This window comes from Anoplopoma fimbria, chromosome 22 (genome assembly GCF_027596085.1).
Source record: "Anoplopoma fimbria isolate UVic2021 breed Golden Eagle Sablefish chromosome 22, Afim_UVic_2022, whole genome shotgun sequence".
NCBI lineage: Eukaryota > Metazoa > Chordata > Actinopteri > Perciformes > Anoplopomatidae > Anoplopoma > Anoplopoma fimbria.
The window spans coordinates 5,229,179-5,253,108 of NC_072470.1; the positions used below are offsets into that span (position 1 = coordinate 5,229,179).

The 23,930-nt window shown below is 41.2% G+C and overlaps 1 protein-coding gene across 1 annotated transcript; it reads left to right on the forward strand.

Annotated features, from left to right (window-relative positions):
- The first annotated feature begins 1,402 nt into the window (after positions 1 to 1,402).
- On the forward strand, positions 1,403 to 22,425 carry LOC129111719 (neuronal membrane glycoprotein M6-b-like). The gene is made up of 7 exons (XM_054623788.1): positions 1,403 to 1,816; positions 16,626 to 16,812; positions 17,361 to 17,520; positions 17,763 to 17,931; positions 20,717 to 20,790; positions 20,872 to 20,937; positions 21,922 to 22,425. Exons 1-7 carry the CDS (start codon positions 1,747 to 1,749, stop codon positions 22,072 to 22,074), a joined length of 879 nt encoding a protein of 292 aa, XP_054479763.1. The 5' UTR covers positions 1,403 to 1,746; the 3' UTR covers positions 22,075 to 22,425.
- The last annotated feature ends 1,505 nt before the right edge of the window (positions 22,426 to 23,930 follow it).

Below are 23,930 nucleotides of genomic sequence, written 5' to 3' on the forward strand. Positions count from 1 at the left end.
TGTAGCTTGAGCTAACTGTGTGGCTCTGTTCCCAAAGCTTGCTTGTCTTAGAAGGAAGTAATCATTCTAAAACTATTTGGTCTTGTTCTCAGTAGTGTTTCATAGAGACAGACTTTGATTCATTTATGCAGCTGATCAGGTTTCCCCTTGGCTCAATATCAGAGAGCTATTCAAATGTCAAAAAGTCAGCGTGATGGGTGCCCAGCATATGGTGCAGACTGGGTGTTTATTTCAGCCCTCGGGGTAAATGGATCCACTAAATGTCATATTTGTCCTGTGAGCAGTTCTGGTGTCTTGGTGTTTTGTTGGATGAAAAGACATCAGCGGCCAGTGGGGTCACCTTTGTCTGCAGTGGGTGTGTGCGTGTGTGTGTGTGTGTGTGTGTGTGTGTGTGTGTGTGAGGGTGTGAGGGTGGGGGTTCCTGGACTGTTGTGTGGGCTGAGCTTTGTCTGAAACAGGGCCACGTGGGCCCGAATTAAAACCTTATTTAAGAGGATTCAGGACAGATGGTGTCCCATTGTTTCGGGACAATATTAAAAAATGGGGTGAATGATGGAAAACAGCCCCCCTTCTCTACATAAACACACCCCACCCACTTTAAACAGGGGACTCACCTTGCTTGATTTCTCATTGGCCTGTGGCATTTTGCACTCAGCCAATCGGCTTCATCGGAGGCAAACAAAGAGCCCCCTCTAAACACAGTCTGACACATGGCTGTTTAGCATATAACAAGCTCTGATTGGTCAAAGGTGATCCAATCAAAGTCAAATCAATTTAAGTGAACCTGTTCTTTCTTCAAGGGTAAACCAAATAAAGTGTATTGAAGTAGCAATAGGGGTTTATTAACAATGAATAGAAACATGTCGCCATGCTAAAGCAGGGAACTGAGCATCCTCCTCGGTGTGTGTTTATTCTAATGGGAATAATATCTGGACAGCATCGGAAATGAGTTTTGCAACTGGCTTGTTTTGACTTAATCAACATATTTGTCCTCTGCGCTGATTTGATGCTGACACAAAACATCTAAAAGTGTTGATGGGTGTTTTGTTGTGAGCAAGAAAACAAAAAACCACAATGAGTCCTCTCACTCTCTATCTTACACTCTCTTGAAGACACTGGATCATCTTTTTATTTCCCTCTCTTCGCCTCCTTCCCTTCCCTCAACGACTCTCTCAACTCACCAGATGGAGAGGGGGCGGTGAGTGTGTGGTTGTATGTGTGGTTGTGTGTGTGTGTGTGTGTGTGTGTGTGTGTGTTTGTGTATATGTGTGTGTGTGTGTGTGTGTGTATTCATGCATGCATGGTTACCCATGAGTTTGCATATTTCGATTTCCTGTCCATATTGTCCATATATCCTCCTCTGCTTCACCCTAACAAAGAATATAACCCAAGATAAGTCATTTTCACCTGCAGACCAGCAGCCAGAGGAAGCCATGGATGACACAAAATGACAGGAATAAAACGTGAACCAGCATCATTTTCTCCACAACGTCAAAGAGAAGGTTTATCTGGCAAATAAATCCAATCTGACAGCGCCTTTGCATCATGAGACTGGATTGTTAATATACATAGAGAGACAGAGCTAAGCTTTAACTGGGAGGAGGAGGAGGAGGAGGAGAGAGAGGGAGGGTGTGTACAAGGAGAGAGAGAGAGAGAGAGAGAGAGCATCGAGTCACCAGGATAGGCTCCACCATCCACAGACTGTAAGGTACAAGTGCCACAAGGAGACTATATTCCTCTGAAATAATGGATGGGACAAAGCCTGCCATGGAGTCCAACGCGGAGGAGACTCAGGACGAGGGACAAGAGAGCAAAGGTACGCTTTTCCTGCGTTTTCTTTGGAGACATTTGCGTCTGCGCCAGCCTGAGAGGTTTAACCTACTTGCAATGGCGAGACAATAGGGATGCTTTCCCCCCCCCCCTCTCTCTCTCTTTTCCTCTCCTCCCTCTCTCTCCCTGGTCTCTCACCTATTCCAGGGCGATTTGGAAAAGCATTAAACGCAATTTTGACCTTTTTTCTGTGTTATTTGGTGCCTTTTTTTTGGAGAATAAGGATGGGTGGGTTGATGCGCCGTGCAAGGTGCATGCTCGGGTTTTATGGTGCATGCATTAAAGCCAATTTGCTTTTTTACATTGATGCACACATCATGTGCATATTTCTGCGTCAGGTGTGGATCAGCAGCAGCTCCATGATCCTCCCTCCGCAGCCACTTCCATCATTATCGGTGCTCTTGGTTGCACCACTGATGGATGTGTCCATCACTTACAACCCCACCGCTCAGACATGTTAATGGGGTCCTCTGTGAGGCTCAAGGCTCTCTGTGCGTCTGCAACAAGCTCCTTTTGAGAGCTCTTAGTAGTCTTTGCAATGTGAATGCAAACAAATAATATGTAAATTGTTGTAAATTGTGTTTTACATGCCACACCAAAGACCAGACATACATTAATTGTTTGTATCCAACCAAGGTGCTCTATGTGCGTCTGCAACAAGCTCCTTACTAGCATTTTTTTTTTGAGAGCTCTTTAAACACTTAGTGTCTTTGCAATGTGAATGCAAACAAATAATATGTAAATTGTGTTTTACATGCACACCAAAGACCAGCCATACATTAATTGTTTGTATCCAACCAAACTGGATAGTGTGGGGTGTCTCTGTGCACTGGAGGACTCAACGCCCAGACAGAGTGGATGTGACTGATTTGTTTTCATTGTGGCTTGTGGTAGTAAAATCTCATCCTTCAGCTCAGTGTTGTTAGTGAAGTCTCCCCGACGACAGGCTCTTCATCACGGTCATCTTGAGTATGAATGCACACATTAGCCACAGTCTTGTCTGATGCATAATGCAGAAGATGAATGATGATGCTTGGAGATGCTTTTTGTTTACAGACCAGCGCAGAGTGTCGGTCAGTGTTGCAGCTGATCTGGCATGATGCCTTTTTGCCCTGTTGGCTGGTAGAGAGCAGGGTAGTGGATATCAGAGTGCATGGGCCTCGGGGGGGCTTTACACACACTCACCTCACAGCAACATCCAGTGTTTCCTTGGCTTTTTTCCTTCTTTTGCTCCAGTTTTTCTCCACTTTCTTGTGGGCAGTTGTGTTAAAAGTGAAGGTTTGTGTTTGAAAAGACACATTTTTGAAGTGATATAGCATCTGCATACACAAAATGGTATGAAATGTCTCAATTTTGGGAGCAAATGTTCAGATTTTTAGCTCCAACGTTACAAAATGTAACTATTTTGGGACCAAATATAAAATAATAATTCGGATTTTGGCTTTTCCAGTATTACAAAATATTACTATTTTGGAAGGAAAGATTCTTCCTTTTAGCGCCACATTACAAAATGTTGCTACTTTGGAAGCATCTGTAAAGAAACGTTACGAATTTTGAGGAAAATATTCATAAATTCGCATGAGTTTTAACATTTGTTTTACAATTTCAGTGGCGAATATTCAGTTTTTTAGCTCCAGTGTTACAAATTGTTGCTATCTTTGAACAAATAATGAGAATTTAAGCTCCAGTATTACAAAATGTTATAATATTTGGAAATAAATATGCAGATTTTAAGCTTTAACAAACCCAAATTATATTTTTTTGTGAGTCCAATTTGTAGTTCCTTGCCACACAAATATTGCTGGGTCACAGTCTATGACGTATACGGTGCAGAATAGCGGGGTGTCCCTCAACAGTGATGTTTAAAAAAGACATTACATCATCCTCTCCTGAGGCTGAAGCTCCACACATACCAGTGTCCAATGAGAGCCTTTATCATGCAGCTTTAATTGACAGAGTGGGCGAGTCTGTTTTGAATTCCCTGAGGACAGTTGAGCAGGAGGGCGGCCATATTTATACTTAGTAATTAACCCTTTTGTATTCCTTAATCACCATTTTAAGTTGAAACAGTGGAATTATCACCCAGCTCAACCTCTCCAGCCTGGACGGCTCCAGGTGTGATGTTGTGCAACCGAGTCCCCCCAACACACAAACCAAAATAGACTGGATTGGAACATGGCCTATTTGTCGGTGTAATCGTTTGTGTGTGCCTTTGACATCTGGAATGTGACCATAAGCTTATAGCATCCGTTAAGAGGCTGAAGATTTACAGTGGGGGCAAGAAGGCGAGAGCTGTCATGTAAGGCGCTTGAGTCGACGTGTGCCAGCGATTTCATCATCTGCTTCGGTTCAACACGTTGATGATTCTGATGGCAGAAGTTTTGGAACAAATACTAACATTTTACAAAACTCTCCTGAATAAACAAATGTTTTGCGTAAAATGATCTCATCTTGGATTTCCTGCAACATCTGAACTTGTACTTTGACTTGAGTATTTAAAGGTGGAAAACCAAGTAAAGCCAGATGTACTAGCTTCATACAAAACATCCGTTTCAGTTTTTTATATTTATAACATAACTCAAACTTGAAAACCAATCTCAAAGCCAGCTCAAGTTATTGATGCAGAAATGCTTAAGATTTTATTTTAGAGCTGGAGTAATACAGGGTCCTTCCCCATTATATTGACTTTTATAAATTGCATAAATCTCTCCATCAATATATAAAGGCCCATTAATAACAAGATATTCCAGTTGAAAAATGGCTAAAATATGTTTGAGTTTCTTAAGAAACACTGTCTTCATTTCACAATTTGACCACACATTTTTATTTTTTATTATTATTATTGTTATTATTATTAATATATATTTATGCTGCATTGAAGGGATAGTTTGACACTTTTTTGGTTTCTTGAAGCTAAAACCAATTTTAGCTTAGCCTAAAGACTGGAAACAACTTGCTTATAGGTTATGTCTCGTTTGTACGATGTTCCCAGTTGTAAAGAGCATGTTGATTAGCTGTAATCATGCTATGTTCTTGATTGAACCACTATTGAGTGTCTCATGATATGGAGCTGAGAGTAATTACAAAGTGAGCACAGAACACCGGAAGGGTTTATAATCCTTGGTGGTGTTTGTTGGTATAAATTGATCTTTTTGCTTGATTGCTTCCTATAATCTCTAATCTGTGGAGGTACACTGTGCTCAGGACTCGGATAACGAGACATCAACTACGCTCTCTGAGGTACGATTGTATATCTGATTTCATTAGTATGCGACAGTTTGATTAGGTAAAGCACCTCCCATGTGACATTTTTATTTTTAGCTTTAATGTGGCCCCTAAATTGGCTTTCAAAGTGGTTCTGAGTGCGTTTCAAGTTCCCCTTGGTCTGCCCGTCCTGCCCTTCGTTGCAAATGATTGGCCTGTTCACACACACACACACACACCTTGCTCCCTTCCTGTGTGTGTATGTGTGTGTGTGCGGTGTGCCCGCTCTTGCATAACGCGTCACCGGCTCGCCGCCTTTGCTTATGATGTTCAGATCAGAAGCCTAGGAGATTACATCATCGTCTGGAGGGGTGCAGGTTTTTGTTGAATTTCCTGCATTGGAAGGGCAGAGCTTTGCTGCAGCCTCTGAAGCACAAAGACAGATCCTCTTAATCAGCCTTTCAAGGTTTTCTTTTTGGTAAAAATCTGTGATGTTTGACCTTAGCAGAGGAGGATATTAAGATTCTGTGCTAGAGAGGTAATGCAAGATGTCTTCATGCTGATTTAAAATCAAGTATAGGAGAGCATTGTTTAAAGGAATAGTTTGGAAAACAGGTATTTTTGCTGTCTTGCCAGGAATGAGATGAGATGATCTGTACCAGTTGCTAGGCAACCGGCCCCGGAATAACGAATTGTCATTTTTACATATGAGGTTTCATACGGATTATACAGACAATATAAACTGTGTTAATTGGACTGAGCCATGCTAGCTGTTCCCCCCTGCTTCCAGTCTTTATGCTAAGCTAAGCTAACCAGTTGTAGCTTCACAAACAAATTTGTTTTTTTATCTTCTCATCTAACTCTCAGAAAGAGAGCGAAGGACACAAAATGCAGAACAATTCCAGATTGCAGATCACATGATCAAATTGAATGTGACTCAAACTTTTTGCCTATTACTTCCCATTTTTAGGCAGTGTATACCTCTAAATTAACATCGGATTGAAATGCTTTATATCACATTTACAATTCTGCAATTCTTTTTTGAGGAGGCTGTTCACTGCTACAAGTACATTTCTGCTTCATTCATTATTTGCTTGTTTTTGTTGCTATAACTCACATAGGGTTGAAAAAAATAATTGATTAATGGATTAGTCCAGTGGAACCCAACCTCCAAATGTGATGCAAGAAATAAAATAAAACGTTTTTTTCTCACACAAAATGAGACAAAGTTTTCTTATTCTTGCTCTTTTTTTGTGAAATACTGGATACTTTTAAATCCAAAAAACCATCCAATCTAACAATCCATAACAGAATTAGCCAAGAAGGTTGGGAACCACTGATTAAGTCGATTGACAGACATCCATTCTTTGGTTCCAGCTCCTCAAATGTGAAAACGTGTTTCTTTGTATGGTAAAACACTAAATTAAATACCGCTGGTTCTTGGACTGTGGTCGGACAAAATTAGTGAACTGAATATGTCACCTCTGGCACTTCCTTGGGACATTTTGATGATCATTTGTCACTATTACCTGACATTTTATCCAACAAACACACCCAGACCCCAACCTCCAATGAGTGACAACGATTTTACAGGAAATTAACCGGGTTTGCTCGACCCAGGAAGATACAAGGGTCTACTTTGAAAAAATACAGCCGAGCTGAGTTCAAGTTAAGGCCTTGAATCTAAAGGGCAACTTCTGTTTGATGACTGGACTGTCCTGCCTGCTGGTGCTGACATTTAGTTTGTGTTACTGATAAATATTGAACAGGTTCCCTTCCATGTCTTCTTGACCTTACAAGCATAAGTTGTTTAATGTTAACATTTCAATCCTTTATGGATCATTGCTGCTGTTGTGATAAATAGTCAGACTTCCAGAGTTTCTTCTCATATTTCAGCTCTGGCGTATGTGTGTAATAACTTTAGGGCAGAAAATGCATCAGTTACTGTAACACACACACACAAAGAAATTAAAGTAGATATATTGCTGATCTTTTGTGACTTTTTAAACCTTTTGCTATATATTTGTCAACTTAAATGTTCAGCTAACCAAAGTATCAGACACCAGATTGTTTACCTGGTCACTATTTGCCACTATTTCAATTTCAATCCAGAACCAATACATTAAACCACCAGTGTGAAAGCTGACTGTAATAGTATCTGATATGTGGACAAACCATCGTTGTGCTGCCGCTTCTCTCTCACACACACCCACACACACTCTAATGCGTACACTTTCTGTTACTGGCATCCGTCTCCTACTTGTCTTTGTTACACATAACCACCTCTCACTTAGACTCTCTCCAGTTTTTTGTATATCTCCATGGCAGTTTTTCAAGGACAATATCAAGAAAAAATAAAGGGCTCCCACACAACAGACTGATGTACAATTGCGGCGCTTCCAACATGGCGTCTTCGTCAAGAAGGTCGAGCACAGAGAGAAACAGAGTTTGAAAGTCCTTCTGAGTGCTTTAACTTGTAAGAAGATGTATTATTGTGACTCACAGGCTTTAACAGGACTTTCTCTGGCTGTCGTGGTCACATCTTTCTTTACTCCCAGACTGAATAAATCATATTTGGAGGTATAGTCTGGGTCTAACATGTGACAACTGCATGTCAAATCCAAAGACTTTTGCTGTGCTTTTAGTATGGGTTTGCAGGCAAGGAATCCAAACCACCAAAACTGAAAGGTTGCCCCTCTTAAAACATTGATAACACTCATGTTTCTTTCCTTGCATGCTCTGAAAACACTTACAAATTTGCCACCGCCTGCAGATCTCACACAATCCTCCTTTTTCTTTCCTCTCATCTCTTCTCCTCTGCTCCTCCCTGTCTTGTCCTGATTCCCTAACTCATCTCTCTCCCACACACACACAAACACACACACACGCACACTCATTCACACACCCCTTTCCCTATTCTATCTCTCGCCCTGGAGGTGTGTGAGGTTGTAGGAGCATGTGAAAGCCGTCACACAGGGAGAGGCTCATGTGTTCCTCATTTGAAGCTATTTGCCCAAAGCCTGTTGTCAGCCTCCATCTGGATATGTGTGTGTGTTAATGTCGGTGTGTGTGTGCTTGTATTTGTTTACGTGTCAGTGACCAGGAGTGGTTTAAGGGAATGTCTGCGTCGGTGCTTTGCTTGCACCAAAGGAAATGCTCTATTTTAGTGTGCACATATGTGGGCGAGACCGTGCGGTACGTCGTTGTGTTTCATATTCAGCCCTCTCGGTCCCCACACTGTGGTCACATTCATATTTAACCGACTTTCTCCGCTTGCGTGTTCATAAAACAAACAGTATTTAGTATGGATGTTTCTTGTTGCCATTCCTTTTCTGCACAAACGCCGCCAGAGTTGAGGAAAAGTAGATTTTTTTTGGAATGCCTTGTTTCGCTAATTGTAGATTAAGAAATAAATCACTTTGATTTTAAAATGAAAGAACTGAAACAAGAAGGTTGATTCTCAACAATTTTAGTAATTGATCATTTTAAGTGAGTCGGTGTAACTCTTGCTGAAGAATAATAGATCCCAAAACACAAACAACAAAACAATAGCACAATTATAGAAGTTAAAAAAGTCCGTAGTTCAGTAATCTCATTAACACAGGATTATGTTATGAGTGGCTAACATTAAGACTGTAGCAGCAAAACCCGTGAGTGTTAATTCATTTAGTTTAACTTCAAGTTACTAATCAAGAAAAAATGCCTCAATATTCAGGAGTTTCGGCTTCTCAAATGTGAGGATTTGCTGCTTTTCTGTGTCTTATATGATTGTAGATTAAATATCGTTGTGTTTTAGACTTTCTGTATGACAAAAAAGACATTTTAAGACATCACTTTGGGCTTCAGGGGAATTATTATATGCTTTTCTTTTACTATAATCTGATGTTTTACAGACTAAATGATAAAAAAAATTGAAGATGAAATGATACCGAAATAACCACGGAGCCCTGTGAAGCAACAGATTACAAAAATTTGGAGACAAATACACGAGCTACCACAATGCATCACGGTCCAACACTGCATCTATGTTTGAACCCCAGTCTGCGGTGGGTATATGAATAGCAGCAAGTGGCAGGTTGGCGCAGCATGCCTTGTTCCTGAGCGATGCCAGCCTCCTCTGGCCTCCCTCCATCACCCACTGATGCCCAATCTGCTCCTCTCATCCATAGCCCATTACACGCCCGATGCCGATTAAGCACTCGTCATTGTTAGCCGTGGCTGACATCGATGAGTGACTGGGCCTGAATGATGTGTAGGTCATCCAGGCTGTGTGGTCTTTTGTCCTGTTATAAGTGCTGAGTTAAAACATTCAGCATCAAACCATCTTTGAAATTGGTCTCTTATCTCCTTGATATATGAGGAATAATCATAATAAAGACTTATGTGAAGACGGATTCACAGAAAGTGTTTCTGTGTTAAAGAACCACACACAAACACATAGTGTTAGCGTAGTGTAGCGTAGTGTAGTGTAGCGTAGCCCCTGAGGCTGCTGCAAAGTGTATCTCCATAATCACATCAGGGTGCAGCGGGGCCAACGGAGCACCACCGACTTCTTTGACATCTCTGGGAAAGTGACTTTAGCCAAGTTGGTTGTGTAACCGCTGCGCCACTCAGGCCAGAGGGGCCATTTTACATTTCGGTGGAACAAGACTCTAACTAATAGCGCTCGCTGCGCTCTGCTGAGCCGACACACGGCATCTCGGGACAGGTGATCCTGCTCCAGAAGATTAGAGACAAGAGAGGCCTGTTGTAGTATTTCACTCTGTGCAGGCGGTCAGATACGATCTCTGTTTAGGTCTAGTGTCACTGCACCCTGCAGCCAGGCGCTTTTAAATAAACCCTTTTAATGATATGCTGTTAATTGTACTTGACTCATTATACAAAATAGCCCCAAAGGACCAAAAAACAGCTTTCTTGCATCATATTTCATGCAATCACCAAATAAGGAGATTGCCTAAAGATAAACCAGGATTCCTAAACTTTAATAATAACTTGAGCACTAGTTTGCATCAGAAAGAAGACAATAATAATGGAAAATAAAGAAATAGCGATGCCCATTTTAAGTCACTATCTTACCATGTTTGAGTTGGTATCCTGTCATATCTTTTAAATAATGTTGATCTAGTGAGTCATCTCAAACTTTTAACTGACACATCGTCCAAAACAATTGATTTTTATTTAATTATGACTTTGTTTTTTCATCTTCTTTTGTTTTTCTTGTCCTTTTTTGGAAAAGGGTTTCCATATTTCATATCTTACTGAACATCGCAGGGCTTTTTTACTTCTCATTTTAGTCAGTGCTTTTTGTTTGTTTCCCATCTTTTACCACATGGTTCTGGCCTCATGTTACCATTTAAAAACAGCAAAAGAAAAACATGTTTGAACAACGTAAGAAATAAATCTCTAACTACCAGTCATCGGGCTGGAAGCAGTTGACAGTTGATTCTTTCACTCAGCTGTCAAGAGTTCAGCCCAGAGTTCTATTAAAAAAAAAATAGAAATGGTTGGTATACCTCATACCTGGCTCACAGCATATTGTGTACTCTTGATCAACGGCGCAAACATGCTGATTACCAAAATCGTTCGAGTTGATAATGTGTCTGTTATCAGATGCATGTGAGGTGATTCTTTTTTAAAACAGGAAATTAAACAAATTGTTATTTTGAAGTATTTCTTTGCATGAATACTTTCTGTTCCTGCTGTCTGCTCGTGCCAAAAAACTGCTTTCTTTTGAAGGACAAATTCAGTTTATCTCAGTTAACAATTAGTTGATTAGTTTATTGAAAAATATATGTAAAACTATTTTGATAATAGATAAATCGTTATGAGTTTTTCCATGTAAAACTGTGAACGTTTCAATGGTTTCAGCTTTTCAGTTTTGAGAATGTTATGCTTTTCTTCACATCTATGCAGTATATTATTTTTCATAACCGCAACCGTTATGTGTAACGATTGTGCATTGAGGTTTCAATTCTGGCATAATGTGTATGACCTTTACTCATTAAGGTACCTGAATGCGTCACTCTCTGCTAATGTGCTGCGTTCACTATACTTCCTGTGTAAACAAGGTGTTAGTTGGACGTCACTTAGTTTGGCCAATGGCAAAATTAACTATTTTCTGATATCTTATGGACAAAACAAGGGAAAAAAGTGGATGACACGAAAAGGTACGTATTCTTTTTTAAATTTGTCCTTTGTCCTTTACAATATCTCAGTAAATCTGTTGCTCTTTTATAATATTGTAAAAGACTAAGGCCAAATGTGAAAAAGAATAAATTCTGCTTTGGGTCATTGTAGTGCATTTTGTTGGCCACTGTACATAACTAATTGAAAAGGATAATAAAATATACAAAAAAGTAAGACCTAAGTAATGAATTGTAATCCTTAAAGGAAACAAAGATTTGTTTTGAACTCCATGACGATGCGGTTTTGATTTTCTCTCATGGTTTTAATAGTGTTTCATAAAAGCTCAGAGAAGCATTTTATCCTTCAACTCAAGTGGAAAGACGGAAATCTCCCAAGCTGAAGTTATGTGGTTACGAGTGTGTGTGTGTGTGTGTGTGTGTGTGTGTGTGTGTGTGTGTGTGTGTGTGTGTGTGTGTGTGTGTGTGTGTGTGTGTGTGTGTGTGTGTGTGTGTGTGTGTGTGTGTGTGTTGTGGCTGAAGTATGCTGCCATCAAACAGATGGGGCTTCTTTTTCATCTCAACCAGAGGAGACGCAGCCTCCCATCCCCCTCCCATCTTTTTCTGCTTTACTTGCCCACACCTTTCCTCTCTCTCTCTCTCTCTCTCTCTCTCTCTCTCTCTCTCTGATGGTCTCCTTGACTCTTATGGGTATCTACCCATAATGCACTGTGAGGAAATTGCCCCATAATGAATACAGCACTTCTAAATTGGAATACAGCCGCAGGCAGGGACCAGACCGGCCACTGAAATATTCACAAAGCTTTATTAACGCTGATGTTACTCCTGGCAGATGCACTGTGCGTACTAACAGTTGGCGAAAATCTATTGCAAAATATTAGGACTGTCAATGTAATCTTCTCTCAGTATATATTTAAATCTGCTTTATCGCAAGGAAGCAAATAGATGCTGCCAGAGAACTACAGCAAATAAATTCAGAGATGGCAGATGAAAGCGGCTGCTAAAAGAGTATCATAGTTATTTTGCATGAACATCTACATAGATGCAAACGCTTCAAATTAAAATCTATAATGTGACAATGAATTCGATGTATTTGAGGGATTCTTTTTTTGTTGGGTGTGAGGTGATTGAAAGGAAGCAAAGACCATCTTCTTGTCCAATGAGAGGTCTTGGAATGAAATTAAGCTTTTGTATTGACTGTGTGGACTATGTGACGGTGTTGAAGATGCTTTTTTAGTTGACACAAACTGCTACTTTGTGCAGACCAGGAATAATGACGGAGAAATAAAAGGGGGACTTGGACAATTCATCAATGAGATTTTTAGCGTCTTTTAGCTCATTGTTTTGGTTTCACAGCATGCAACTTTAACGTTTCGCTTCACTCTCACCTCATTCATCAGCAGCATCGTCTTAAAGTTTTGTGAACTCTTTCACAGCGTGTTTGCAGTTCATGAAAGTTATTGTAACATTTTGGTGGCCTAATATTTGTCCTTCAGTGTGTTTTACTTAGCTCGACCCTCTTGGGTCACTTGGGTTGCCACAAAACAAGATGGCGACGGCTAAAATGCAGAACTCTAGGCTTTAAAACGTTAAACCACAAACCATCGCTCACGGTGAGGACGCCCACTTCTTGTATACAGTCTATGGTTTATCACAGAAAATCCCTTTATTGTTATAGGAATTCTTTAAGTCCCTGAGGAGCTGATAAAATTAAATAATCTTTTTATCTATCTCTCTCTCATGGAAAACGATATAATATTTGTTTGACCCACTTCTTAAAATCTGAATAGGAGATTATGGAGAACTTTGCATCTCCATCTTCCCATATTTCTTGTCATCACCTCGGTCTCTTCCACATCCTGCATTGTATTTGTTATTTTTGGTTCAAATCCCACACCGTTGTCACCACTTAGCACCAATCTTCAGTTTTTTATTGAGGTTACATCACTCTACATCGGTGCATGTGTGTTAGTATGAAGCGGCTGTGAAGGACTACGCTTCTGCTGAACTGGGTCGTGGGTAACACGTTGCTATGGCAACTGCTATTTGCCGGCCCCGGGGCCAAGAGCTGCTTTTTTTCCTTTCGCTTACACTTTCTCTCTCTCTGTTCTTTTTCTCTGTTCCTCTTCGCTCGCTCTGCGTCTGTCTTCACCTCCTTCTCTCCTTTTCCTCTTCCCTTTGTTGCTCCGCTCGCTCTCTATCGATCTCTTCCTCTTCAGTCTCCATTCACCTCTGCTTTCCTCACTCATACTCCTCTCTTACACCATGGTTCCTTCTCACTTATTCTTAATCTCCTTCTCACATCCCTTCCTTTTGTCTTTGTAAAATACAAACAACGAGAAAGCATCTATCTATCTCCACTGTCACTCTCAGCTACAAATTGAAATCCTAATTTAAGCAGAGGGACATTTTCATGTTTTGTCCTGCAGGCCGCAGCAGTGGAAGAACAAGCTTTAACAGCATGGGATGTTAATCCTAAATTGCAGCTCTTATCTGTCAACAAAATGAACAGAAATTCCCAAATCTGTTGTTCATGCGCCGTCACATGCAGCCTGTAAAGTCATCCCACGAAGCGATGCATCGTCCTTACGTGTGAGGTGGTTGAGATGATATATGATACGGCATCGTCTGAGCGATTAACTCCAGCTGGTTCACTGTAAGTACAGCGTGGGCATGCAGCCATATTTCATCGATGGAGCAGAGAAGACAAGCCGGGGTAGCGAGATGCAGCAGGGTTTAAAACGAGAGCGATGGGTCGACCTCGGTGTGTCACCTAAATTCTACTCTAATGAATAGTCCATTGATTTCCATTAGGGCCGGCTGGAGCTGACCACTGCGGCCTGTCTGTTTCCCATTAGCACGCTTTAAAACTGAGACTGACAAACAGTCGTAGCCCCGGGCGGACCGGATGAGGAGCCCGCTCGGTGTTTAAAAAAAACCCTGTGAATTCATCCATGAAGCTGCATGGGGCCATGGAGATGATAGAGTTAACAGCAGGAATTATAGGAGCTTTAAATACCAGGCATGCACTCTCAAACTCAGTTTAAAACAAATGAGCATAATCCGGAAATCTGCTACTTTCCGCACCTTGGAAGGAGGTGTAGTCAAAGCCCATGGATATCAAGATTACATCAACGGGAATTTCTTGATTTGCATTTGAAAAAGCAGGATTACCACGTCACACTGGCTGGTTTTATTCTCTTCTCTAAATAAGAACGACAGGAAGACTAACACCCTAAATTACCTGGTGGGATTGACCTTTTATAGCAGGATGGAGTGTCGGTGCAGAGCAGCTTTTAAACAGCCTCCCGGTCCTCATGGTATCGACCAGTGAGTCCATTGCAGCCCCCCCCCCCAAAACCCCTCGAGGCCTGGCCTGTTTCTCGGCTCAGATTTTAGAGCCATCCAGCCTCATCAGCTCCACCTCTCCATCAGTCCGCTTCCTTCATTAACATTAATGGGATTTGGATCTATTATGCAACGAGCCTCCGCTACGTTACGCAACGCGCAGTCTTCAGCGGCGGCAGCAGGAGGAGGGCAGTTGCACCTTAGATATATGGGTTTTCATTCACTCAGACATGAAGTGGAGGGGTTTTCCATGAGTGTCGGCAGATGACCTCACACTGAGGTCAGAAACCTCAACCGAGGGAAATCAGAAGAAAAACATACGACGATACAATATAGGAACAGATAAGCTATAAAAACACTTTTTAAAGTTTATGTTTATTACCAGCTGGTTGTTAATAATCATAAGACAGTGGATCGTAAAATCTGGTGACTGGTTCTACAGATCATTTTTAAAACTATTAGTTTGTAAAGTTGCTAAAATATTTTAGTTTTAAATTTTGTGGAAACAAGTTCTCCTTTTTCTTTGTAGCACATTCACCTAAACAAGATATTACAGACATGTTAACGGCTCAGCAAGCTAACATGCTCTTATAATTTCTACAATGTTAAAGGTCCTTCGTTGAACTTTTTTATTGATTTAGGCGGTCCCTGTGGATAAAAGGTGTAAAGTTTCACCAGACTCCTAAAGTCAGTAGGATTCATCACCTGGAAACCATGAATGTCTGAACCAATATGTATGGCAATCCATCCAAAAGTTGTTAGGAAATGTTATTCTGGACCGACTTCTCCCAGCAGTGATGGTATCAATCTTTTTCATGAGTGGGGCATAAATCAGCTCTTTCACACCCTACAGTAACAACGTGTAACACTACGTAGCCTGAATGAAGTACAGCAGGTTTAGAACAGGTGTGACGGATATGTAACATGGTCAATTGTGTATTTCAGGCTTCACAAAACAGAAATATTCAGATTCAACAAATTTCTGAACATGAATTAAAGATGCTGCAGAGTTGCCAATTGGGGCAGGTTGTCATGGAAACAGCAAAGTGGCAAACACAAGACAGTTAATTTTATCTATATCTTTTTTTTTTTCCCAGAGTAACTTCCTGCTTTGCTGGAGGAGCTATTTTAACTCTTGTGCTCAATGCAACGTGTTATCTTTTCCTTCATCCTCCCGACTGTGATGGGAGCAGAAAGCACCGCGTTTCCCGTACCTGTATCCCCAGCGAGTTATGGGCTTCATGCGTTGCCACCGTTAATGGAAAACAAGTTTACTAATTCATCATCATCATCATTCTGTAGAAACTGCTCAAGCGCAAGGGATGATTGCGTCATCATTTTGAAGTTGTGAAAAACGATTTGGGCCTCTCTCAGTTCCTCATGTCATATTCTTCGTTTGCATTTCATTCTTAAATGCACTGAAACCAAAATCAGTCTTATTCTCAATTTCATTTCCAAGAGTAACACCATCTAACAGCAAAGACATCTTCAGTATTTTTAAAGACACAAAGCAAGTGCCACTTCTCAGATGCCCTGGAAAATGGCTTTTATTTTGAAATCATATATTTATATCATGGCATATTCATGTATCAGGAAAAAAATAATGTTTCTTTAAAGACAAAAGGGAGATAGTGCAGTTTCTTGAGCAGTGTAGGATGTGAGCATGTAGCGCGGCTTGCATGTAATATTCAGAGCTCCCAGCTGAGCTCAAAGTGAACTCGCACCAACTGTGAAAGATGCCATGATTAGCCGCTTGGAGTGTCTGACAGGGAGAAGCGTTGTTCTTCTCTTGTGCAGCTCTCACAGCACACGCATGCTTGATTCAGCCCTAACAGTGTGAACATCCACACGGGTCGCTGACTTTACAGCAGTTGGCAAAAGGCCGTGGGTTGTTGCAGTGAGTGTCATCACCGGAGCCGATTGAGCCACTTTTTTAGGCATGTCATGTCGCAGAAGACTGCTCTGTTTGCTCCTGCTTTTAAATCTGACAATATAAAAAGCATCTTTCTAGCCGTAAAGTCAATTTTGCTACAAATGACGTTAACAGGAAAGCTTTTTGCATCAGTGCATTAACCCTGCTCTCTCTGTCTCCCCCTGCAGGATGCTTCGAGTGCTGCATCAAGTGTCTGGGCGGGGTGCCCTACGCCTCGCTGGTGGCCACCATCCTCTGCTTCTCAGGCGTGGCTCTGTTCTGCGGCTGCGGCCACGTGGCGCTGACCGGCACCCTGACCATGCTGGAGAACCACTTCTCCAGGGTCACCACGGACCACGCCACCCTCGCCATGGTGTAAGTCCTCAGTGTGCTTCAGTCAGGCTGAAGACGGGTTAAATCAAGCACTTAAGCGGTGTAACGAAGAGGAGTGAGGTGTTCTGCTAACATGCTTCACACTTCATAAAGTCTTAAGGAGCACGATGAATCATTGATGAGCACCATTAATAGTTTCAGTAGAAAGCCTAGAAACAGCACTGAATACACTGGCACTACTCCTGCAGCTTTTAAATCTGCCAAGAAGAACCAGACACAATATCTCCCATGATTCACAACCCCCTAAAATAAGTCTCTTAACTCATTTGAGTTACAAAATAAGTGAAAAAAACAATTTAGACTCTAATTCCAAATGTGCTGAGTAATAAAATTGGCGTATCTCATGTTTGTTAATCAGAAAAGCTTCATTTGGAATAAGGCCTAATTCTAAATATCCAAACAGAGTATGCGGTTTACATGACAGAATGATGTAAAAATAGTATAATTTTAAATTACACATTTTTTAAAATCGTTGGCTCTCTATTATTGATCCATAACATTGTCCGTCTCTTCTGTGTTTGTGTGTTCAGGATCCAGATCTTTCAGTACATCATCTACGGCATCGCCTCCTTCTTCTTCGTCTACGCCATCATCCTGCTGGCTGAGGGCTTTTACACCACCAGCGCCATCAAGAAGGAGCTGCAGAGCGACTTCAAGACCACCGTCTGTGGACGCTGCATCACTGCCTTCGTACGTCAACAAACACACCAACAGCTGCTGCAGATCACCACGGCGCCTGACCCAAATACAGTCCAAACCAAAGCCTCTAAATCAGATTGAATTACTTGGATGTGTTTTTTTATAATACTTTTGCTTAAAATAGTGTTTACAGGCTTTTGAAAAAAAACAACCAAACACAAGAGTCGTTCTTAATGCTGTTCAAGCCAGATTGGCCTTTACACTGACAAAATATAAATCTCTTCTCTCCTCAGTTCATGTTCCTGACCTACATCCTCGCTCTGGCCTTCCTCGCCATCTTCGGCTTCACGGCGATACCCGTCTTCCTCTTCTTCAACATGTGGAATACCTGCGCTGCCATGAAGTCTCCGGACGCCAACATCACCTCGCCTGACTCCATCTGTGTGGACATCAGGCAGTACGGTACGTTGTCCATCCTACATCTAGCCATGGGGCATTTCAAGTCACGATTATCGTGACCGAAATAATTGTGGTACTCGATATTATCCCAATATTATAGACCAACAGCTCTTAAAATGGCACTAAAACATACTGTAATCACAACCCAGTCGCCAGAAAACATGTTGGCATTTCATGTTTCTGCAAAACAACGGGATACATTGAATGTCTACTTTATTATCAGCAATGCTTGCAGAAACACACCATGCCACGTATTTAACATTGTGAAACGATTGGTTATGTTTAACCAACAAAACTAATTAGTTAGAAAAAATATATACTAATAATTAAATGTAATAACGGAAACGTGACAACGTAAAGTGAAAACATAACATAAATAAAACAACGACCGCCCTCAGCAGACTTTCTTGCGTATCGTTACGTAAAAAGCGTAAAGTTTACTTTTTGTTACACACAAGACAGTCAAAGTTCTTTTTGACCCATCCATTATCCCTCACACCCACCCTCTCCTGGACTTTGTCGCTCGTTATTATACCACGAAAGTTGTAATAATGGTTGCTCAATATATTATGTTAGCTGCTCTGATTTAATGCAAAAACGTCGACATTTCGATGTATCCGTGGTTTGCAGAAACGCATAATGCAAACTTTTTCTCCTGCTGACTTGGCTGGGAATGACTTTCCCTTTTATTTTGCTAACGAACAAATATTTTTTATTGTATCACAAATAGGACACATCTTTTTTTGGGTGAGAAACAAACAATTAAACAATCTTTAATAAGTATTCATAAATCATAACGTCCCGCTGCATATATAAAGAATATAAAAGAACGGCATCATTGTGTGTCTCTTCTTTCCTCAATTATATTTCCTTTACTTTAATTTCTTTTCACCTTTCTACATGATAGCGAGCTAGTCAGCTATTTCAAATCACATTTTAAGGGTTAACCCGATAATGGAAATCCATCAGGATCGATCTTATCGACCCATCTCTGCCTTCATAATAGAATTGTTTTGTAGGATTTAGTCAGTTTCAGTGTTATCTGTTTCATCAACCTGTCTCATCTACTTTAGTGATTCCCAGGGAAATTATTGACAAAATCATGTCAAGAGGCATTGACACATCAGTTGTGGCTGATGTGATTTTGTCTATCTGAGTCTAATTCAAGTGTTTTTACTGATTGAAAAAGCTGAAAATGAATTCATGTCTCCTGCTGTCACCTTCCATTGAATCAGAAGTAGAAATATCTCTAAGCGTGTTAAGCATGTGTCTGAAACAATGATGCCGTTTAAAAGGCTGGATTTCCCCCCTCAGTACCTTTTAAATGTTTATTATTTCATTCTAATAAATAACCACAAACAACAGTTATGAAGACTGGCAGCCTCCAGCTGGGTTTCTCAGCTCATCCTCGAGTCGCTGAGTCGAGCCTGTCCTTTATACTTCTGCTCCTGCTCTGTTTCTGCACACCTGATCTGATTAAGGGTGACACAATCTAATTGCAGCTGAATTGGATCAGCTGTGCACAATTAAGACAGGCAGGCCTTGAAAACTGGGTTTATAAAACCACAGATTTACAGAAAAACTAATTACCTTTTGAGGCTCAATTTTCAACTTGTTCTTATCTTTCTTAATCTTCATAAATAAGGAGATACCAACTTTATGCCTGCAACAGGGTTCATGGGAAATGTGGTGTTTATTATAAGAAGCAAAATGTCATGTGTGTATTTGCTGCTTTTTCAACTCACTGCACAATGATTTATTATTAAGTTAAGTTAAGTTTAGAAGCGTTTTAGCTTGTTTAATTTAATATGTCTATGAGGGATAAGCAGGTCAACGAAAGAGATTTTTTCCGAAGGACGTCCTTACATTTTTGTTAGATTTGTGTCCTGAAATGGTAAAATTATATCACACTTGCTGCTTTTCTCAATCTTAAATCAGCTGCAAAACATAATCATAGAAGCAAATCCCCTCAGGTATTTTGATTTGCAGCTGAAGTGAAAAGAGGATCTAGGGCGTTGTTACACGTCTTCAAAGTTTAGGAGAAATTCCTCTGATCAGGGCGAGCGAGCTCAAAACATGCCGGCTATCTTCGGCATTAAAATCTTTTAACTTTGCACGCATGCGGCCCAGGCTTATTCAGCTGGATGGCAAAACATGGAAACATTTTCCAACCTAATCTGAAATGCTTTACTCTGCTCTCCTCCATACACAACAAACATTACTTTAAATGTCATTTTCTATATAGGAAGAGGTCATACAATACACCGAGATTATTGAGTCTGATTGATGAAAATCCACCTTCCTGCAGTATTACGGCACAGCAACGCTCTGCTATGATTGCATATCAGTTTGATGGCCTGACGTACAGTATGTGACCCACATTTGAAGGACAGCTGGCCTGATTACAAAGTAGGATGAGGACCACATATGCTTCACTGGCAGTCCGACTGTACTACACTGCATCAAATATTAACCCCAATTACTGGCAGTCATCAAATTATTATCGGAGTGAAAGGTTTTGATGACTTCCTAGTTTTATCTTATTTATAATGATAATATAAATGCAAAGAAGGAAAAGTAAAGGAGGATTATAATGAGCCGATGATGAGGAAGAAAAATGGAAATAATGACCCATATTTTTCCTGTAGGAGAGAGCTCAGCAGCCCTTATTCCTTTAATCTTTATCCGGGGCCTGATTCATAATGCCTTCAATCACACAGTCTCGGGGAGGAAAAAACCTCTTTGTCTCACGTCAGTCCTGTGACTTTTCATCCCTCTGATACTGCAGGTGTTATTCCCTGGAACGCCACTCCGGGTAAAGCTTGTGGAGCCACTCTGGGAGACATCTGCAACACCAGCGAGGTGAGAGGACGCCTGACCTTTTCCTTTTTCTATTCCATCTCTCCTCTCCTCTCCCCTCTAACCGTCTCCCTCCGTCCACAGTTCTACCTGTCCTACCACCTCTACATCGTTGCGTTCGCCGGCGCCGGGGCCACCGTCATCGCATTGGTAAGCCTCTCATGATCCCGCTGATAATGGTTGCCTCTCACAAAATATGCACGTTGCCATGGCGTGCTTGTCTCCGTTGCCTCGGCAACCCCGCCTCTCACACGCTTGTCAGTGTGCCGTCCTACGGGTTGAAATCCAACCCTGCGGGCTGCCTCTGCTGCGTGAGTGTGTGTAGACGGGGTCAGTGTTTTACTCCGCTGTGGAGGCGGACTGCTTTGTTTTAGGCCCAGAGAAAGAGGAGAAGCTAAAAAAAGAAATAAGCGGATGTTGCGTTGGATGATCCGAAAGCCCTCTCTGTACTATCATGTTTTCCAGCTAACTTATGGAGGAGGTGGGAAGAGATACAGAATAGTATTTAAAAAGACCATTAAATGTGTATTTTACATTTTGTTTGTTTAAGATTATTGTCATCCGTCAGGTGATTTCCCCAACGACCACCACACAGTGAAATCACCTGTTGTCTGTCGGATCGAATTAAAACCTGAACACTCTACAGCAGTGCTGATCTTAACGCAGTTTCCGCTGGATTTAGTGATTAAAACCTCCTCCCTCTTTAGCTTAGTTTCAACACCATAGTCTGTTCGTACTGGAAAAAAGGACTAAAAAATACACCAGAAAACCCCTCTTCTTTTTTATACACGATTGTCCCACAATGCAATGCACAAAGGAAATGAATCTCGCAGCTGCAAAACATTAAAATAAATTGTGGATAGTTGTGAAACAAGCCTTTTCCAGAAAAAATATAGTAATTGTTTTGTTTCTGAAGTATTTCTTGAGTTGTTCTACAATCATACAATTGTTTCCAGCTGCTCCACCGCTTCTTGTGTGCATTGCATTGTGGGTAAGCAGTTTCCGTCAACAGCACAAAGAAAAAGCCAATATTCATGTTGTTTTCGAGTACACTTCTTATTGTTTCATGGAGTTGGGTCACGGTACCCGTCCTCCTCTGCACATTATCTCCTGTAAATGTGGGTTTGTCTTCAGATCCACTACCTGATGATTCTGGGGGCCAACTGGGCCTACCTGAAGAGCGCCGTCTCCACGCACGAGTACCAGGACATCAAGACCAAGGACGACCAGGATCTGGAGGCCGAGGCGCGCTCCAAGGAGGGCCAGAACTCCTCCTCCTACTCATAAGGATGAGCGATCCTCACCCGACGCCACCCATCTCCTCTCCCCTCCTCACCCCCTACACCCCCCTTTCCCTCCGTTGAAAACAAAACCACTTCGGTCATGTTTGATAGTTCCCCCCCCCAACCTCCTGATCCTCCATCCTCTTCCCTTCCACAAAGAGTCGTGTGCTCACGCCAGAAGGGAGGAGAATAGAGGATCGGGAGACGCGGTGGGCCCTGACGGAGGTAGATGCTTCAGAACGGTCGAGCTCGCCCCGCCCGGGTTTCGAGCTCAGGTGCGTTACAATCGGTTTCAGAAGCGTCCCTCCCGCGTGCTTTTTTTGGGGGGGCGGCGGCGGCTCGTGAACGTGCCCCCCCTCCCACCCCCTCCTCCGGCTGTGATGGCCTCGCGCCCTGAGCCAGCACAGCCCCTCACAACACAACAGCTCCTAAAAAATAAAAAAAAACATTGTTCACTGTCTGCTTTCAGCCACAGGGAGAAGCCAGGCAGCGACCAACTTCCTCCGGTTTTTTTTTGGTGTTTTATATGCATATATATATGAATATGAATATATTGTGCGAATGTGTACGAATGTTGTTGTTTTTTTTAATACTCTCTGAAAAGTATGCCAGGTACTATTACGATCTTTAAGTTTTTGCGCTCATTGTTTTTTTTCTCCTCCTTTACTTTCTTCTCCATTTTTGACTTTTTATTGCTAATGCTCGATACGTTGTTGCACTATTACCAAACATAAAAAATAATAAGGGAGAATCCTTCAAAAACACAAAGCCCCCCTGTGATAGAAACATATAAAAGACTCAAATCATGTGGTATCTCAAGGATTATTGTGCTTTTACATGATCAGAGTTTATTTATCTGCTAAGGTATCAACCGTTTATTTGAGACCAGAGGTGTAGCAAACTTTTATTAAAGGATTATTTTTGGGAAATACGCTTTTTTGCTTTCTTGTCGAGGGTCAGAGGTGAAAATTGAGACCAATCTCTGAACGCAAAGTAGTATTTTGTAACTCCTGGCAAGAAAGTGAACAAGCGTGTTCAGACCTTTATGGGTTTTGCTACACTCATCACCAGCGGCAGCAGAAATCAAACATAAATCCATCCGGGTCTTTTGACACACAAAAAGACACACACCTCAGGTATCAAACCAAATCTGATTTAAAGCCAGTTGTGTTCTCTTCCCAAAAGCTTCAACCATCTAAACACAAACCTTTACCAGATTTGGTACGCTGTCCTGTGTGAATTATACAGTAACAAGCCGGTTCTACCATTTTCTAACTCCTTTTTCTGAATGAAGTTCACCTGTAAATAGCTGAACCGCCCGAAAAGATCTCGATTCAGTGCTCGGCCACACTCTTCTTTATTTTTTTTCCACAGATATATGTAAATGTACCCTTTGAGATATGTGTTTAGCACTCAAATACTAGTTCTGCATTTGATATAATAATTGTAATGTAACATCTTAAATGATATGTCGTGAGCGGGATGCAGTGCAGTTATGATATGATACGATGGATTGAGGTGCTTGTGACGTATACATTTAAAAATGTGATAAAAAAAATATGGATTTTTAATGTTTTATCAGTTTTAGGCAGCTGAGTTCTTCTTGTGATTCAGTAATTATGATTTTATGGAACTTGTTTGTGCTTATTTTTTTTGGGTTGCCAGCCAAATGACTGACTCATCAACATGTGAGTTGAGAGAAAAAGTCCCTTTTCTTTTTGTTTTATTAATTTTTTTTGACGTCATGCCTCTCATATGAGCCACAGAGACTGTTTTGGATGTTTACACTCTGAATAAAAACAAGTCAGGAATTTTCATACATTAATTTTATAATCAGATATTGTTTAATAATCATGAACT